The 18,446-nt window shown below is 41.3% G+C and overlaps 1 protein-coding gene across 13 annotated transcripts in view; it reads right to left on the minus strand.

Annotated features, from left to right (window-relative positions):
- The window catches only part of nbeaa (neurobeachin a), a 100,950-nt gene that overhangs the window by 5,710 nt on the left and 76,794 nt on the right, over positions 1 to 18,446 (minus strand). For 6 of the 13 annotated variants that reach the window (XM_025910798.1, XM_025910804.1, XM_025910803.1 and 3 more), the window contains 17 exons: positions 15,029 to 15,183; positions 14,043 to 14,169; positions 12,184 to 12,303; positions 11,143 to 11,276; positions 10,454 to 10,515; positions 7,609 to 7,673; positions 7,034 to 7,142; positions 5,203 to 5,369; positions 4,533 to 4,657; positions 4,296 to 4,442; positions 3,690 to 3,826; positions 3,202 to 3,319; positions 2,919 to 3,021; positions 2,712 to 2,827; positions 1,834 to 1,946; positions 1,436 to 1,576; positions 1,209 to 1,328 (listed from right to left, as the gene is read on the minus strand). In XM_025910798.1, the coding sequence (XP_025766583.1) occupies positions 1,209 to 1,328; positions 1,436 to 1,576; positions 1,834 to 1,946; positions 2,712 to 2,827; positions 2,919 to 3,021; positions 3,202 to 3,319; positions 3,690 to 3,826; positions 4,296 to 4,442; positions 4,533 to 4,657; positions 5,203 to 5,369; positions 7,034 to 7,142; positions 7,609 to 7,673; positions 10,454 to 10,515; positions 11,143 to 11,276; positions 12,184 to 12,303; positions 14,043 to 14,169; positions 15,029 to 15,183 (2,059 nt within the window). The remainder of the gene's footprint in view (positions 1 to 1,208; positions 1,329 to 1,435; positions 1,577 to 1,833; positions 1,947 to 2,711; positions 2,828 to 2,918; positions 3,022 to 3,201; positions 3,320 to 3,689; positions 3,827 to 4,295; positions 4,443 to 4,532; positions 4,658 to 5,202; positions 5,370 to 7,033; positions 7,143 to 7,608; positions 7,674 to 10,453; positions 10,516 to 11,142; positions 11,277 to 12,183; positions 12,304 to 14,042; positions 14,170 to 15,028; positions 15,184 to 18,446) is intronic. The other 7 variants (XM_025910807.1, XM_025910806.1, XM_013266141.2 and 4 more) reach the window with 3 other exon arrangements.

Below are 18,446 nucleotides of genomic sequence, written 5' to 3' on the forward strand. Positions count from 1 at the left end.
GACACAAGCAAAAACACATTGTTCAGTCACTGCCTCTTTTTGAGGAGCATGCTGTATCATGTGGTGGCTTAACCTTGCTTAATGTCTGCATATTTTACAGGAAAGGAGACAAATGATATTGTAACTGATTTTGAGTACAGTATAAGCAAAAAAGCACAAGTAAATAATAGAAAAAAATAAAGACCTGAAGAGTACAGCCTACTTATGATGGGGAAATATTGTTCTTCTGCAAAATTACCAGGTAAATTACTTATGCAGTACTTAAAATTACTTACAGTATAATTTGTATCTCCTTTCCAATAAAACAGAAACAATTTAGGCAAGGTTAAGTCACTCTATAATACAGCCCACACACAGGTACAGCCTACTTGCTCTGTAAGATGGCAAAATATTGTTTGTTTTTCTGCCAAATTACCAGAAAATTATGCAGTACTTGAAAATAATTATGCAGCACTTAAAATTACTTACAGTATAATTATTTCTTTGTTTCATGTAAAAAATGACTCGTTATTCGTTGTTTTAGTGGAAGCTAAATTTAATTTCAATGCATTTTCATGTTAAATACATAGAAATTGTGAGTTATATTATAAAGTGAACACCCCAAGATCAGAAACAAACATAAAACCAACAAACCAAAATCACACAAAATAACTAGCCCGATGAACACCTAACAATCGTCCCTCTGCACTCTCAGTATAATAACAGACTATGCTGCTGCTTTAGTTAACTGGGTCTAAGAAAAATCCACATCAATTATTGATGCTCCTTTAGCAAATTATTGTCAAATATTTCACATATGGTACTTTCAGCTGCTCCCTTATTTCCCAAGGGGTCACCACAGCAAATGGCTCCACATGTCTGATCTGGCACAGATTTGTCACCATATGCCTTTTCCTTCCCTGCAAAACTCTCATTTATCCAGGAGTGGGACCACCGCTGGCTTGCAACCCCTCAAAACCGGGGTTGTGCCTCCTCCTGGAATCAAGCTGAAGACCTTTCCTCATATGCAAAACAAATGTGTTAACCACTTGAGGCCATGAGGCCACTTCTAAATACTTTCAAATTGGAAATGAAAGAAGAAAAACCTCTTTGAATGCTTCATAATATCATGCTCCTGGTGTTAGGTCTCAGTGTGGATGGATTTTATGCTGAATACATCTTGTCCAACAACCTCAAACCAGTCACTTCATTAGGTTGTTCCACGTTACCTTCACATCAGCCGTGTCCCTCTGGCAGTTCCTCCACGAGCGACCGATGCCAGAAAAGGCTCTCTCTGGATGGTCGAACTTACCATCATTAGCGCTGAGGAAAAATGTGGTAAAGGGCTCCTACAGGGACAAAAAACAGACACGTTCATGTGAAAAGCAGCCCTGAGTGTCTGGCGTGTGTTTAGTTAGCTGTTTCCAGTTTATAAGTGTGTTAAGTAGGCACTCACTATTCTGAGCATCCACATCAGTGTTGAATGAGCTGTGGAGTATAAGGTTGTGTAGTGGTGAGGAGGTGCGCTGTCATCGTCCCATGTCTCGTAGCGCTCAGCATAAAATGCTGCTCGTTTGGGATTCAGGGCACCGATTGGCTAGAAGAAATCAGAGAGAAATAACTGGATGAATACTTTGAAGAGAAACCACACATTAGCATTCTTCTGCATTGCGGGGTATATACGCTCTTGGTGGGGATGTGATAAGGAGAGATTTGTGCTATTCCTTGGTACATTATGTACCGTAAATGCTATTTTGTGACTTTGATTCATTTGAGTTGATAGCATCTCCAAGTAGCACACACGCAGGAAATTGGAAAAGGTGCATAAAGAGTTTTATGGGTGGGAGATCTAACCTTGGAAAGGTCTCTGAAGTTGCCCGGTAGTGTGAGATCGAGCTCCTCTGAATCATAGTTGGTCAAGACCCATGGGAAGACAGGGTACTGGTTCAAATCATTATAGGTCCTCCCTGCAGAAGACACAAGAGCGATCAGCGACAACACTGTGGCATTAGTCTTGTTATAAACTGCAAGGACACACACACTACTCTTAGATTATGACAAACTATAAAATGTCTGTGTAAATGTTACTCTGGGAAAAAAAATGTTGCTATAAATATTTTAAAATCTTACACATCCATTATGCCGGACTCGTGCTGAAATATTAACGAACCGCTGAGCCAAGATGAAATGTTATACACACATTAACTAAAGACGCATGTTTTTAGTTTAAAAAAAAGAAAGTCAAGCAGAGAGATAAAAGTACAAACTGTTGATAAATGATGCCAGGAGTTCAACAAATATTCACTCAGTTTTCTTTGTGTGCCGCTGAAACTCTGCACTTCTGATACTTACTCAGTATCTCGATATGTATTAAAACAAGTGGTTTTATTCATTTTTCTAAATCTGTTTTCTAGTATATAAAGAACAATTTGGCAAACTGCAGACAAAGCATTCATCTTATTACGAATCTGTCACCTTCTTTGTCTGCCCTGTTTACAGAATCACCAATGAAGGAAATACACAATGCAAGTATGTGTTTTTCTATCCTTGGCAATCGAAGCATCCAAATGAGTTTAAACTGCTAAAAAACTTCACAGTGAATAAGAAATGTCCGTATGACTCGGCAGAAATGTTTGGACATATCAGCCAGATTTGTGTGCTTGACTGGTCTTCTGTTCACACGTATATCACTGACAGGTCCAGAGGTAGAAGAGATTTAAAGTGGACTTCACCTGCAATAGTGTTGAGGAACATGAGGTACTCAAAGTTGGAGATCTCTCTCCGCTGCCAGCGCTGCGTCATGTTGGATGACTTGAACAGCTGGCGAGGAGTGGCCAAGGAAATCCGCCTGAAATGTACACACACATGAAATTTAACTCTCCTTTTATCAAATCTTGGCATTGCCCTTCGAAGACAGAGCTGGACAGAGCTGTGCATACCTGGCCTGTGGCAGACCGTAACTCGTTCCTACACCGACCCGCGGGAGACTGTAGACCACCCGTTTAACGGTGGCCTGGTCGGGGAAGTTAAACATCACAGATGCTAGAGGGAGAATAAGATGCAGTTAATGCTGATTTAAAATGAATCACTCACTTAAAACTGAGCTAATATCCAAGAGTACATTTAAATAGATTAGGTAGTGTAGTCAGTCTATACTAAAGCGGGTTAACTGCAGTGTCACCTGTGAGTATGATCGTTTCAGTAAGAACTCTGGAGACTTACTTCTGTTGGCCATGAAGACTTCTAGTCCAGTGTTCTGTAGCAGGTATCGTCTGGAGAACACAGCTCGGATCTCGCTGAACATCCATTTGCCATGCAAACCCTCCGAGTAGGCAAGCACCTGATGAAGATGCACATTATTGGGGAAAAAAAGCACAAAGACAGACTAATAAGTTAACCCTGTAATGCCAAGTGCATCATATCTGATACTTTGGCCCACTTTATGATCAGTGTGATTTTTGTCCTGGAAAACCTGATGTGTACAGACACATGCACTGCTACTGTGAGAATTAAACTGCACAGAAATTCCAGCGGTAGCAAAAATTATACAAAGTAAAGCTCATTTATAATAACTGATTTAAAGTTATTATACTTTATGATTTAAAGTTTAAAATTAGTTTTAAAGCATTGGAATAATCTGACATGGTTTACAGGTTTTCCTTTCTTTTTCTGTGACTGATCACTTATAAAGAAAAATTCCTTGTTCTTACTTTAGGGTCCATCTTCTTAAACGCAGTATCTTCTTCATCTACCTCAAAGTAGATCTCAGTAGTAGTGATGGACAGAGTGCCTCGAGCCACCACCACTGGTGCTACCAACTGAGCTGGAGTACTCAGAACCACCGGACCTGTGGGGCCAAATTCAAGGGTCAGGTATTACTATAGGTAGTTATACAAGTATCAGGGTCATGCCAATAAGCATGATCACAGGAGAATATAAAACAGCACATTAGGGTCATTTCTTGCTAGTTAAGATTGACCAATCATTGGCTTCTTTGCCCTCTGTTGGAAACAACCAATCGGTTATGAAAGCCGGGGAGGAATCACTGGATTAAACAAGGTGTTTGATCTGATTTGCATCAGTTTTTAGTGAATTGTGATTTAATCTTCTTCAGTGAGATAAATCAGCCAGACGGTTAGATTAGCTGCAAAGCTTTCAAATGTCAAACTTGCCTTTGGAGATAAAAAGTCTCGGACGAAAACGTACTAAAAAAAAAAGAGTCAAAGAGTTTATTGTTCAGCTGGACTGTAACAAAGTCTGTGTGTGTGTGTGTGTGTGTGTGTGTGTGTGTGTGTGTGTGTGTGTTTGTTTCTTACCAGCGAGGTTATCGATCTCTTTTTCCTGCAGCAGACTAACAGCGTCATCGTCTCCCTCCAGCATGAGCTCTGCCTCCGGGTTTTGGGTGACCACCGACTGACTCCGGAAATTCTTTTTTTTGAGTCCCTTCTCCTCGTCTTCTGTACCTGTTTATGTTTAAGTGAGCATGTTAGAATATGCAGGAAAAAAACAAAACAAAACAATGCAATATTTGTACGTTAGTAAACATTACTGACTGTACTCATCGAGAGCTTTGAGCAGCACGTCGGCGTGAGTAGATCCAAAGGCATTTCGCACGAATCTCCGTCTCCTCCTGAGGTCGTCCTCCCAGTAGTCTAGACGCCAGAAGTCGTGTAATTGGCTGAAAGTTGGGAGGAAAAAAGATGAGCAATTTCAGTTGAGGCCCTTGTCTAAAGACAGAGATGACGTTATATGTGACATTTATGCTAAAAACCACCCAAACTAATTTCCTACAGTCCAAAAGTTTCCTCATTATTAGGATAAAGGGCATCATTTGACCATGAGGGCCTTTCCAACTCTACAAACACCAATAACGGGCTTTTAGATAAAGAGGAAGGACAAATATTATTGAGTTATGAACTGTAAACAACCAACAGTTATTTCAATAGCGGCATAACGGATGAAGGATTTAGATGTTACATGTTACATCACATGTGGCCGCCAGCCTGTAGGAAGGTCTGGATGAGCAAAAGCTGATATATTTTGTATTTAAGTGCATTAAAACAAAATAAGGACATCAGTCTCTTGATGCTTCCAGGCAGTTAATATATTAGGAGTCAGGTACTGCACATTTTTATTACCCATTTCATTAATTTATATCAAAATCTGACTCCTTACTCATACTGCTGCAGGGATCGCTTGTGAGATTACACAGTGATGGTGTACCTCTGTGACATTGTTCCCCATGCTCCGTGCTTATTGGTCAGGATGTTGAGGATCTTCTGTTTCAGCTGGTTAGCAGTCACATGATCTCTGTGCTTAGCGGCGCTGATGAGGTGATCACACATTTTCTCCTCCTCCCTTCGGTCTGCAGCGTACTGCGCACAGTTAGACTGGAGGAGAAGGGGATGTGGAAAGTCAAACAAGGACCAGAAACAGCAAGAACGTGGACCATTACTGTGACGAGGACATGGTGCTAACAAAGAGTCAGTAGGTGTTCAGATGAGGATCCTTAGTATTTACACATCAGGCCGATACATGCGTGGATAACGGCTTATCTTATATTGCACATATGCTAACAAGATTTATCTGAAGTTATTCAGAAACTGTCAATTGCAATTTAATTTAAAAAATCTTCAGTAAAAACTGTCTATATTAAAAAATATACTGATAAAGTCCATTTACTCTCAAATATCAACATGGGAATTAGTTGATTAGCATTTTCTTGGAGGATCAAGGCTGTTTGTCAACCATGAGATGAGAAAAAACTGAGTTTTCTGTTCCAAAAAGAGTTAAATGAAACTTTGAGGCATTTATTGCGGTAACAGACTCTGTGAACCTGTCTGCCGTCTGGTTTTAGTTCCTCATTTGTAAGGCTGATAGAAAAATGAATAGCAGCGTGAATTCATTAGCACAATTTGACGTCTTTGCAGACATGAAATCCCAATTACATATTAGCTTCTTGTTATATTTAACACGAGTGCTTTTATGATCAATCACTCAGTGATGTCAGCGCATAGACAGCAATCAGTGGACATCATGGATTTATGAACGATTTATTTACAGGCTACATCTTTCTAAATCTGTGATTCTTTGAACAATAATGCAGCTGTTTTTTCTAAAAAAAAAAAAAAAAGTGTTTTTTCAAGTGACTTCACTTCACTTACAGAAATATTTGCAAGTGTTTTAAAACTAAAGTTTAAATATTAAATTTAAACACAAAACAATAATTTTTCATGCTGTAATCGCTCACAGTGACAGAAAAAGTGGGAGCATGACAATAAAACCGAACGAAACTTCGTAAAGTTAAACAGGCTGCAAATATATGCATCGATTATACAATGATATGCAGTTATTAAATGCATAATTTGTAAAAGTTTCAGTGTTTGAAAATTCATAGTTTGAAAACGTTGAAGCTATTTCCACTAAAAATCATCTAATCATCTAAAAATCACACAGAAATCATCTAAATCAGTGATACTGGGTGTAAAAATTCAATTTAGAAATCAGTGTACGTTCCGACACTCAACTGCGGTCATGAGCTGTGGGTGGTGGCTGGGCTTATCCACAGAGACTGCTGACCCAAACCCAGACGATGGTTGAACTGACTCTTTTCTCATAAGATAAAAGTCATGGCCCACACTGACTCACACTCATATTCCAGTGGATAAAAATAAGCTCTGCTTATTATTTACTTGTTGCCATGGTGACTCTTGGTATCAGAGCTCCATTAATGATGGCTTTTTGCTCCATTACTCATGCACGCTCTTAACGCAGAGTTTACTGACCTTATTTCTGGAACTGAAAACTCAAATTTGCCCAACCCAGAGTTCAAAGTTAGTTTGCTGAACCTGCTTTCTGGAAGATGGACCAGATAAACCTGAACAATATATGCCTGAAGCACTCACAAAACAAAAGAACTTCACTTATCTGCACTGCTGATTTTTTTAAAAAAACGCTGAAAACGATACATATCGTCCAGTTTCTGTGGCTTCTTGCTCGCAGGCTTGCATACATACAGCAAGTGACAAACAGAAGTTGTGTTTTGTGTTTATACCTCAAATTCAGCATGTTTGTGTACATCCTCAGCCCTCTGTCTGTTCAGGATGAACTCTGCTTCATTGGCAACCCGCACAATATGATCCTTCATGGCATGGCACAGGAGTCTGGCAGTGGAAGTAAGTGGAAAAAGAGCAAAAGAATAAAATAAAACGGAAGGAACCATCTCTATTTAGAGAAAACATAAACTCTCAACAAGATGGGAAGTGCAGCAATAAGAATGGCTAATGATTTCAGCTAACATCTGCTTCGTTTTCGATGCAGTGCTGTTGTTTTCCACTTTGTGCTTTCTTTGTTGGGTTTGCACTGATACTCGGGTAGTTTGGAGTAAAAAGGAAAACAAGCAAAACTGCAAGCACTGAAATTAGACCGGCTCAAATCAGCTGTAAATGTAATTGCACAATAATGATTCGACTTCCTGCTGGTCACACATGGCACTATGCACTTATCCTGGCAAGGTTCTCATTAGGGCTCTATCACACCCATTAGTTGTTAAGCACTGATACAGAATTAGTGTTAATGTGTGAATTACAGAGTGATATGCTGCGATAATCATTAAGTGTGATGGATTACCTTCCCTCATTGATAAGCTCAATGAAAGCGAGTCCGGCATTCTTCTGAATGGAGTTCTGCCACTCCTGAGTGTAGAAGAGACAACAAAAAGAGTATGATGAACCACGGCTGGGAGTAAAAAAGGGTAAATAATGAACAGTGTCATGCCACACACACCTCTACGGGTCATTTTATACTGATTTTATTCATTTTTTAAACATGTAGGCAGTTTATTTTGGAGACTAAAGAATGTTAATTCATTTACTGTTGGTACAATTACCGAAATACTTAAATAAAATACTAAATAAAACAAATGACTTACAAGTACTTTACTTGAGTGTTTCTGTGCTATGCTGCCTTCTACTTCTGCTCTCCATTTCTTTGTTTTAAAGAATTAAATTGTAATCATTGTAAACTCACAGGTAATCTTACTACGATACACTTGATTAGCATTTTTTGGAGGAAGGGTGTCTGTTTCTTTGTTTCTTTGTCTCCAAACTCCTCTTAGCTCGTCAGGAGTTGAGCAGCCAAACTTGGCATGCAGGTACATCCTGGTGCCCTGATGGTTCTTATCCATATCAGACACTATGGCGTCATCACGTTGCCTAGCAACAAGCTAAAATAATCCATTTATGCAGCTATGAAATCTTATAAAATGCATCATATAATTTTGTCACAAACACATTTTCTTTATATTGCCAGAATCTAAATTAGCGTACTCCCTTCTGAGTCACCTGTGCTAGATCAGAAGGGATGCTATATTGTGATGCTGTTATATTGCCTAGCAACCACATCTGCTGCCCCATTTTTAAACATTTCTCAAGTTTATCAAGTAAATCAGTTTGGAACCAGCACCGACGGGCCAAACAATATTATAGCACGGGCATGCAAATGCAATGCAAAGTATATACACATGTAGTGTCTACTACAGCTTACACTAAATATCAGTATATACAGCAATTACGATTTATAATATATTTGTACCATATTCAGAGTTATATCTGAATATCTTTGTATTTGATGAAAAATACAGAAAACACATGATGGTTCAGTTCCCATAAACATGTTTTAATGGAGTGTTGCATTTAATTTTTCTTTTAGCCTGCAGTAGGTTGAAATCCCTGCCTGGGAAACCTGCTGAAAGCACCTCAGAAATGCGGTGACAGCAGATGCTGCCAGAGCAGCTTCACTGATCAGATCATTGATCGCGTGGAACTCTACAGGAGGGATGGTTATTCCAACGGATATTCCCTCATTCGGTGTCTTGATAATAAAAGTGGAGAAAACTGGTCTCCCAGAATTCGTCTGCTATAGGCGTTCAATATCGTTGTGATCCACAGGACATTATTCACATTAACTTCATACTCAAGCTTTCGCTGAGCTCTCGTGACATGCGATGGGGGCACTGTCATATACTGGAAAGGACCTCTCTCATCAGGATAGAGAAGTTTCAATACAGGACAAAACTGATCTGCAGTCAGCATTTCCTCAAACCATGACAACACGTGTCCTTCTTTCTTGGTCTTCTTGTTTTCATTAAACACCAACCTAATGCTCCAGAATCACAGTGATAAAATATGTTGATTATTGATTATTAATACACAGTACTGCAGTGAACCTGTGTAAAGCCATCTGCATTTGTTATATCAGGGCTTTCCTTTAATTGGTCACACATTTGTTCATTCTTTCACAGTAAATGCTGTTACATCATCAGACCCTGACTGGACGAGCTAAGCCGGCTGTCGTGCTGATCAACACATAAAAGGCTTAAAAAAAACAACAATGATAAAAAAAAAGCTTTATTTGAGAGGACATAAACAGTTTCATCATTTACCATTGACTGTGTGAAAAGTGCACAGTAGTGCAACACTGATCAAAGGAAAGATGAAAGAAACAAGTGAAAATGCTCCTGTCTGTGAGAGAATGGAGAGTGGAGAAGGGTAAGAGTGCTGCTGAAAGCCTCAAACTATCAGACCTCCATTAGCTCCAATGGCTCTTAAGGCTGTGAAGGACACGTGGGACTATCTCCTGTTACATCCCCCCATCCGGAGGATCGATTTCTGGGCTAGGGTTTGCTCTCCCGGGTCTCTAATGGCAGACAAGGCCGGAGCCAATGGTAATACTATACATGCTGACGAGCAGCCACCCAGAAGTGGAAGAGAGAGGAAAAGAAAAGGGAGTGGTAAAGAGAAGGGCAGTATGGAGAGTGGTACGAGATGAAAGCAGTTGCTCCTGAAACACCGATTTAAAAATGACCACGGCTGAAGATGTAAGAGGACAAAAGGCGAGAGAGAAGATGACATAGAGGTAAAGATGAAGAAAATGGAGAGCGGGAGGATGGAAATGAACATCTCCAAGAACAAGAGCGCTTTGAGAAACTTTACAACTTAAAAGAAAAGCAAAGCTGGTGACAGGTTCCACCTGTGAAAGGCTCTGTGAAGGTAAGTGTCACTCTCGCTTTGAGTTTTATGGAGTTTTATTGAAGAAAACTGAGCTTACTGGCTTACTGTGATAGCAGACGGATAAATGAGCCAGACAAAACAAATTAAGATGTAACGTCTGTGACATAACGTGTTTTTATGTAAAACTAAAACCTTGCGTATGTCACAATTCTAGCCCTGATCTTATTATTATTGAGGGAAAACTATGCTGTGATATTAGATTACATCTGCAATGCGCTTATTACACAGTCGTCCCTGCCTCACAGGGCAGATCAATAACTCTGAAGCTTCCTGTGTGCTCTACCCCCCCACCCGAAGAAAAAAACTTTCAAAAACACTTAGACACGTCTGGTTTTGACAAAACTGATTGGAAGTGTGAGGACATTTCATCAAGAAACAGAGAGGAGAGGTGAGAAGTTACCAACCTGAGAACAGAGCAGCATTACGAGCTCCACCACAGACGTGCTAGACTTCATACACACCAGACCTGTGGCACAGACACATACAACACAGTCAGGAGCCTCTCTTTTATTCTCTGTCTCACACACACACACACACACACACACACACACACACACACACACACACACACACACACACACACACACACACACACACACACACACACACACACACACCACTGCAAGATACAAAAATATCATCAAAGAAGACACTGTAGTGTCAGCGGTTTCTGCTGCTGTGCACAATCATCATAGACAAGTTTTAAAAAAGCATGCCACAGAAAAGACAAGAACAAACGGTGGAGAAAAAGATGAGGGACGCCAGGAAGCAGGTGAGCAGAGGCAGGACTGCAACGCATTTAGTACAATCTCTAACACCCGTAACGCTAAAACTGGCATAATCTGATCTAAAAATATTGACACATCTAGCTAGCTGAATAGAAACGGTGCAAAATCCTACCTGCTTGACGAATGGGTGAAAGCAGCCAGCTCAAAGACACACACACTCACTCATCACCTCGTTCTCAACCTCTCCACTCACTCTTTTTCGATCTCACTCTGTCTCGCACACACAAACATTACTGTGAGGGACAGTGAATGAGGAGACTCCACAGAGAGACGCCAGTTAGAGAAAAAGGAGCCGTGTACAGCACCTGTACCTTCTATGAGCAGCTCCTGCCCATGGCTACCCAGCAGCGTCCTGGACAGGAACGGAGCAAAGTCCACAAATATCTCCCTGAGCAAAGGGGCCACCTTCTCCAAAGCGCGCTCCAGCTTTGTGGTGATACTGTGGCAGAGATAATCGAGAGACAAGGATGAAGACGATAGGCGTGCCGATAACATGAGCAACATACAGATGAGGGTATAAGAGCATTTGAGGAAAAATCTCAGGGGATATACAGTAGGCGAGAAGGGACAAATGTGAATGAAAGAAATATGTGGAGACACGTGAGAACAAGGAAGGGAGGCACAGGACACAGGAGAAGAGAAAAAGCAGGTGAACGAAATAGAAAAAAGTGCGAGTCGGACACAGAATGTAGAAAAAAAATGATGGTCTGGTATGGAAGCAGTATGTCTGTATTAGTATTACTAGGAAAAAGATGAGTCAGAAAGGATAATTGTTAGCCGGTCAGCTTAGCACTGTGGGATGAGTGAAGGTTAAAGTGTAATAAAAACTCAACCTGAAAAACTGCCAAACTTGTCTCTTGAATGGTATACTGCGTCTTTATGTGTGTACAGCTGCATTTTAAATGCTTTTCCATTCTTTAGAAATTGAGACATGAAGAGTACAAAGCAGCAGACTCAATTATGGAGCCGCGATGGCAGTGAAGTTTATATTCCTGGCTTTGTAGGTAATGCGATCTCTGAAACAGACCTGGGTCGCTAATCTACCAATTGTGGTTTTGTTTTAACCTGCTCGGAGAACCAGATGATTTGCGAAAGCTGCGGTGAAGGTTAAAACAAGCATCTCGACTCAGGTCTGGCCTGGAGTTTGGGGTTAGTGTGAGGAGATGACCATGCCAGAAATGACAGAGTTGACTCTGCTACTGAAAATTTGTTGAAGCTGTTGAGGAAGTCCGCCCTTTCTTGCATGGCATTCTGGGAACATTTAGTCGTGGTTGGGCGTGGCAGAGGGTGTGTGGTGGAGGAGGGGCAGAGGGAGGGGCATGGGGACAGGACGAGTATCTCCTTGCCTAAAACACTGTCCTGCATCTCGGGGGGCTGCCTGGAAGCCAGCCAGAGAGCTAAAAGACTTGAGCTCAGGGGGCGTCTGACCGCTGCGCAGCGCACACTGCGCCACCTCACAATAGGCACTGCAATACAAACCACACACACACACACACATAAAAACACACGTGCAGACATGCGCACTGATTAAGGGAGACATGCACACGCACCCACCCACTCCTGTGTGTGTGCACTTTTAGAAGAACATGTGCAGTCATGTGAAAAAACCTTTTTACACAACTATATGGAGTCCTGTGAAAAACCTGTGAAAGTAAACCCCACGATTCACCTTACAGAGCAAAGTAATGATTTCCTGTATGACTTTATCAGTCTCTCGCATCGCTGCGTAGGGATTTTGGCCCACTCTTCTTTACAGCACTGCTTGAGTTCATTGAAGATTTCAGGCATTCATTTATGCACAGCTCTCTTGAGGCCCCGCCACATTTAATCAGGTTGAGGTCTGAACTTTGACTGGATTATTGCCACGCTTTGATTATTTTCTTTTTCAGCCATTCTGTTGTAGATTTGCTGCTGTGCTCGGGATCATTGCCCTGCTGCATGACCCAATTTGGGCCAAGCTTTATCTGACAGACAGATGGCCTCACATTTTACTCTAAAACACTTTAGTATAACAAAAGGAGCTCAGGGGAGACGCAGGTTCTTTGGCTGCAAAACAAGCCCAAATCATCACCCCTCCACCACCGTGCTGACAAACATGCTGCTGTGCATTACAGCTAAACATCTCCACTTGGTCTCGCTGTGGTTTGTTCAGCTGTGCAGCTTTGCAAACCTAAGCACTGTTACTATGTGGAGATGTAGTTCTTGAGTTTTTTGCAGTTTCTCTAAGCATTGCACAGTCTGACGTTGGAGTAAACTTGGGGAAGATTGTGGCATTGTGCTTAAACACACCTGAATGCTCCAGAGCAGCAAACTGCCAAAACATCTGCTTTTATAGAGATGCTCACACGTGCCGATGATCAATTAATCAGGTGCATTCGATTAGCAGCACCTGGCTGCTACTTACCTTCTTAATTCCGTGAAGGTGTACTTAGTTTTTTCACAGGACTACACAGATTCCTGCGAAAACTTGCTTTTACACATGACTGTATCTGCTAACATGTCTAAGGAGAGCATAACAAAAATGTTACAGTGCAAACTCCTACAATGGTAAAGGAATACTGCTAATTATGCTAACTGGTAATTAGTAAAGACCTCATATTGCAGATGATCGTAATTTTATTAGTGACACCTATAAAGTCTGAAGACAAAACAGAGTTTTGTTAATGACAAGTTCATTTACATGTTTACAAATACAAAAAAAAGACTGTTGAGCTTAAGACATTAACGGTCTTAATTAGTAAGTGGTGACGTTTTCATACAAAGTTTTCATATCAGAGGTGATGAGCATCATACTGTAGGGTAAGTGAGAAGTGTCAGGGGTACGTGTGCATGACAACATATAATATGTGTGGCTAGAAGATGATTAATATTAGCTGATATTAGCTGATGGAACGATACCTGAACTTGTCTTTTGTGGTTGATTAGTTTAGCATGTCAAATGTGGTGTGTCTTACATAAGCCTAATAAAAATGTCCACAGCCACATCAGTCCAGAAAAAAACTTTATCTTACCCTATAATCCTGTAATGAACGTGTAAGTGAAGTGAGAAATCTTTAGGGAGGATGAAGGGACAGGAATGAGGCAGGAAAAAAGACAATTTAACATAAAAAACAAAAGCCAGAGACAGGGGGACAAAAGAAAGTAGGATGGAACTGAACCAGTGAAATGAAATGGCCAAAGGCTGTATGATGGCGAGAGTTCTGACCTCATATTCTCCATGGTGTCTTCCGGCATGGGTGCCACTGTCTGCACCGCTGGCAGATTCTTACTAGTTGCACCATTGACAAAGGATGAAGAGGAAGATGAGGATGAGGAGGCCGAATCTGCGGCACCTGGACAGGAGGAAAAATGATAAAAAAGTAAAAGCACGATAGTAACAAGAACCAAGATTAGTATGAAGTTAACAGTAATGGTAGTAATAAAGGAAATGTATTCGAAGGTATTTGACTGGACATGCTGCTGCTTGTCCTTTTGGTAATGGCCCCGGTTTGAGAAAAAAGCTTTTCAATCAATATACAGAATCCATTCCAGGGAACAAATCCCTTCCTTCTCCATTATGCATGTATGATAAAGTACAATATGTCTGACAGGCTGACAAAGCCTCAAATAGAAATCCACTCTGCTGCAGTGGATCTGCTGAGCATGATTCTACTTAGAAAAGATCTGCAAGTCTGCTGATGTGTCTTTTGATTCTCATGTCGTTATCCTAAATTTGGGTCAAGGATCATCTAATAGACAATATCTCTGTTTTTCCTGCATTCAGTATTAAATATAAGCCATATGTGCAACGTCCACTATAAGAGAGGTATCTTATAGTTGCTGTGCAGTCTGCAACTTCCTTCATCCGCCCTCATATACAAGCTAAAACTAACCCTGAAAGGATCTGCTGGTTCAGTTTGCTCTGCCTGTTAAAGGACAGAAGCGTGAAGCTTCAAAGACTTTTTGTAACAAAAGAAGAAATTCAACCCTGCTTGATTGAGCGGTTTCTGAGCTGCTTGAGGCCTTTTACACAAACACCTTTGTCATGCTGCAGTTCTCTATGTGCTCTATCTCCTTTAGCACACACACTACCAACTGGGCAAAAGTCTTTATGAGTAAAATATCGAATATATGCACGTCGAAATTACATGAATAGGTTCAAAAAGACATGGGTGGGTTAAGCGTGCGCTACAGCTGTGTGTTCTCTCCCACCTGTAGTGTTGATCATGCTCTTGGGTGTTGCTGTTGCAGCAGCAAAAATGTTGGGTGTGCTGCCAGCTGAGGCTCCCCCGCTAGTGGTGGGCGTGCCCACAGTGTTGACTGACAGGCTGCCGGGTGGAGGCTTTTTGACTGGAACCACGACACTCCTGTGAAAGACGAGTCCATAAAGGCATCAGGCAAACATGTGACGCTTAAAAACAAATCCATGCATTTGTTACGTCTAGACTAGACCTAGAAATAGGCTTATTGTGAAAGTACAGTGAGAGATAGTTCAGGAGACATATACCTTCTCCATTTTCAAGACTTATCTTAAAACTATCCTTTCTAATAAAGCCTGCAGGTCAGGTGACCTTGAATCATCCCTAAGTTAAGCTTCTATATGCTCAGACTGTTGAGGGACATCCCATGACGCTCTGAGTGCTTCACTTCCACTCCCCTCCTTTAATTCTCCATGTATGCATATACGACCACTGCATGCGATGTGGTGCATTCCATTTGCTGTTTGCCATTTTTCTATGATCCTCTTTTCTGTTTTGTCTCCGTCCTAAACTCCAACCAGTCATGTCAGATGGCTGTTGTTGGATTTGTATTGTTGATTGTCATTTATGCTTAGAAATATCTACTCATATATGCTTAGAGTTTTATAATTAGTTGTAGATTAATAGAGGTTTGATCCTTAGTAGTCTGCAGAGACACGCTGTGTGCATTCCAGAGTGTTCTGGCTTTCGCACCCACATTCTGGGAGCATGGGAGAGGGCATACCTTCTCTTATTGTTTTATGGTAAGATAAACCTGTCTATGTCAGTTTTAGTCTAAGTGCGTTTTGTTTAGATGGACCGCTAGACTCCTGGCACCAGCTTTGGGGAGTCTTCGCGGGGTCACATCTTGACCCCCCCCCACACACACACACACATATACTTACACAACGCACAGGCAAGGTACTCTTTGTGTGTATGTATACGTCATATGTTAATGAACCTATGCATATTCATGTAACCACAATAAAAGGAGTGCTATGGGGAACCTGGCTGAGAGTCTGACGGAGGTCAAGTGGGTGGAACGACACTTGGCTCCAGGCAGGCCTCCTCATGCATGAGTAACACAAAGAACTTTGCCTACTTGGTGTTCAATGCTTTTGCGGTGTAGTTAAATTGTCTCGTTCCAGCGGTGGGCCTGTGCTAGACAGACCCAACAGCTGTCCTTCACTAAGCCCGGTTCTGTTGCAGGTCTCTTCCTGTTGAACGGGAGTTCTTCCTCCCCACTGTCGCCTAGTGCTTGTTCAGACTGTCAGATCACTGGGTTTTACTGTATGATACAGCACCAAATAAATAAAATATAATAGAATAAACTCTCTTCCCCAAGAAGATGACATTTGAAAACCTCCTTTGTAACACTAATGATGAGTTTTGACACCTCAGTATATATCTTAAGTTGTGGTTTGACAACCATTAGAATAGTTTCTGGGTTTTTCCAAGGGTAGCTGCACAGGCAGAGACCACCCTCACGAACTTCTTCCTATTAGGCTTTCAAGGGGTAAGTTCTTCTTCAGACAGATGTGCAAACATGTTGGTTTCACTGTTTTTCAATTCAATTCAATTGTATTTATATAGCACCAAATCACAACAACAGTCGCTTCAAGGTGCTTTATATTGTAAGGTAGACCCTACAACAGGGGTGGGCAACTCCAGGCCTTGAGGGCCGGTGTCCTGCAGGTTTTAGATATCACCTGGGGTCAACACACCTGAATCAAATGATTAGGTCATTACCAGGCCTCTGGAGAACTTCGGCCGTTTATCAATGCCCAAGTACGCGAGTACGTACTCGCGTGCTCGGTGAGTACGTACCCGCCGAGAACGCACGGGAGTACGTACCTGCCGAGAACGCGAGCACGGACTCGTCGGCCGTTTCTCAATTCTCAAGTACGCGAGCACGGACTCGTGATTTGTACCAGCGTACGTGATGATGTCACAGGTCCGGAGTTTTTACTGCCGTCCCCTCTTAATTTAACTGTGAGTAACATGTTATGAAGCTTAACTTTAATCACAGCCAAACCGGTTTAGTCAGGAACAAATAACACACTGAAATAAACCAAACATTAACATTTAGAAGTGATCTAAGTAACTTATATATCATTTTTAACCTCAGTAGTGAAACCTCTATTAATAAAAATAGTGTACATGTACATACGTGTACATACCTTAATAAAAACAAGCAGGTGAGATGTTAGAACACTTTTATTTCTATTCTAGTGGACACTCAATACTATAGACAGCTGCTGGGGTTTCTTTAACCTGAGTAGTGAGAAGACCGCGAGCGGGCGGGGAGGGAGGGGAGGGGGGGGGGGGGGGGGCGATGTGCCGGGAGTCCGCTGTTGAGTTTTGGACGAAATGCATTCTGGGATATATAGCTGTCACAAGTCTACACCGATGCATGCTCGATAAAATGGGCGGATCGAGAACACATCCGGGACTTTTTCGCGTTCTCGGTGTGATGCGTACTTCGAATTGGAACAGTACTTGGTCTCCGACTGATGACGTATCACGAGTACACGAGAACGCAAGTACGCACAAGTACGCATATTGATAAACGCCCTTCAAGACATGTTGAAGAGGTAATTTAGTCATTTGAATCAGCTGTGTTGGATCAAGGACACATCTAAAACCTGCAGGACACCGGCCCTCGAGGCCTGGAGTTGCCCACCCCTGCCCTATAATAATAGCACTTTGGCGAAAGTGGGAAGGAAAAACTCCCTTTTAACAGGAAGAAACCTCCAGCATAAGCAGGCTCAGGGAGGGGTCTTTCAGTGTAGAAGCTAGAGGGCAGCTGTTTCTTAATTTAATTAATGTATTAATTGACCTAAGAAACAGAAAACTTTCTTTTAGCAAACTCAATTTTTCTACCTATGAATCATCATCGTTACATTTTTTTCACATTCCTTTTAGTACCAGTTAATTTCAGGGCCCAGTAATGTCCCCAAAGATATCGAGACGTCCTCTCAAAGAGTAATTTCTGCTTTTTATTCAAAACAGCTGACAAAAATCAGGGAGCAACAAGGACATTTATTTTTCAGATGTAGAGACTACTGGGAGCTTGGCAGCAATATTAGAGACTATTTTAAATGTCAAAGAAAGGTAAAACTATTGCGAAAATGCTTTTTATTTTTTTTAAACAAGTGCAGGTCTTTCTTTTGTGCAGAGTTACAGAGAGAGATCGGATCAATCATCCAAAAATGTCAACATAACAAGCTTTCAGTCAAAACTGTGAAAGGGCGAGCATGCATTTCAAAACTACTAATAACACAGATGTGATTGTTTATTGTTTATGTACAGGAGATATTAGCATGTCGTCAGCAAAAAACTGAAACCTTTTTTTAAACTTCTCATGCCCCATCGTGTCTAAATCTATAATC

This window comes from Oreochromis niloticus, linkage group LG10 (assembly GCF_001858045.2).
Source record: "Oreochromis niloticus isolate F11D_XX linkage group LG10, O_niloticus_UMD_NMBU, whole genome shotgun sequence".
NCBI classification, from domain to species: Eukaryota; Metazoa; Chordata; class Actinopteri; order Cichliformes; family Cichlidae; genus Oreochromis; species Oreochromis niloticus.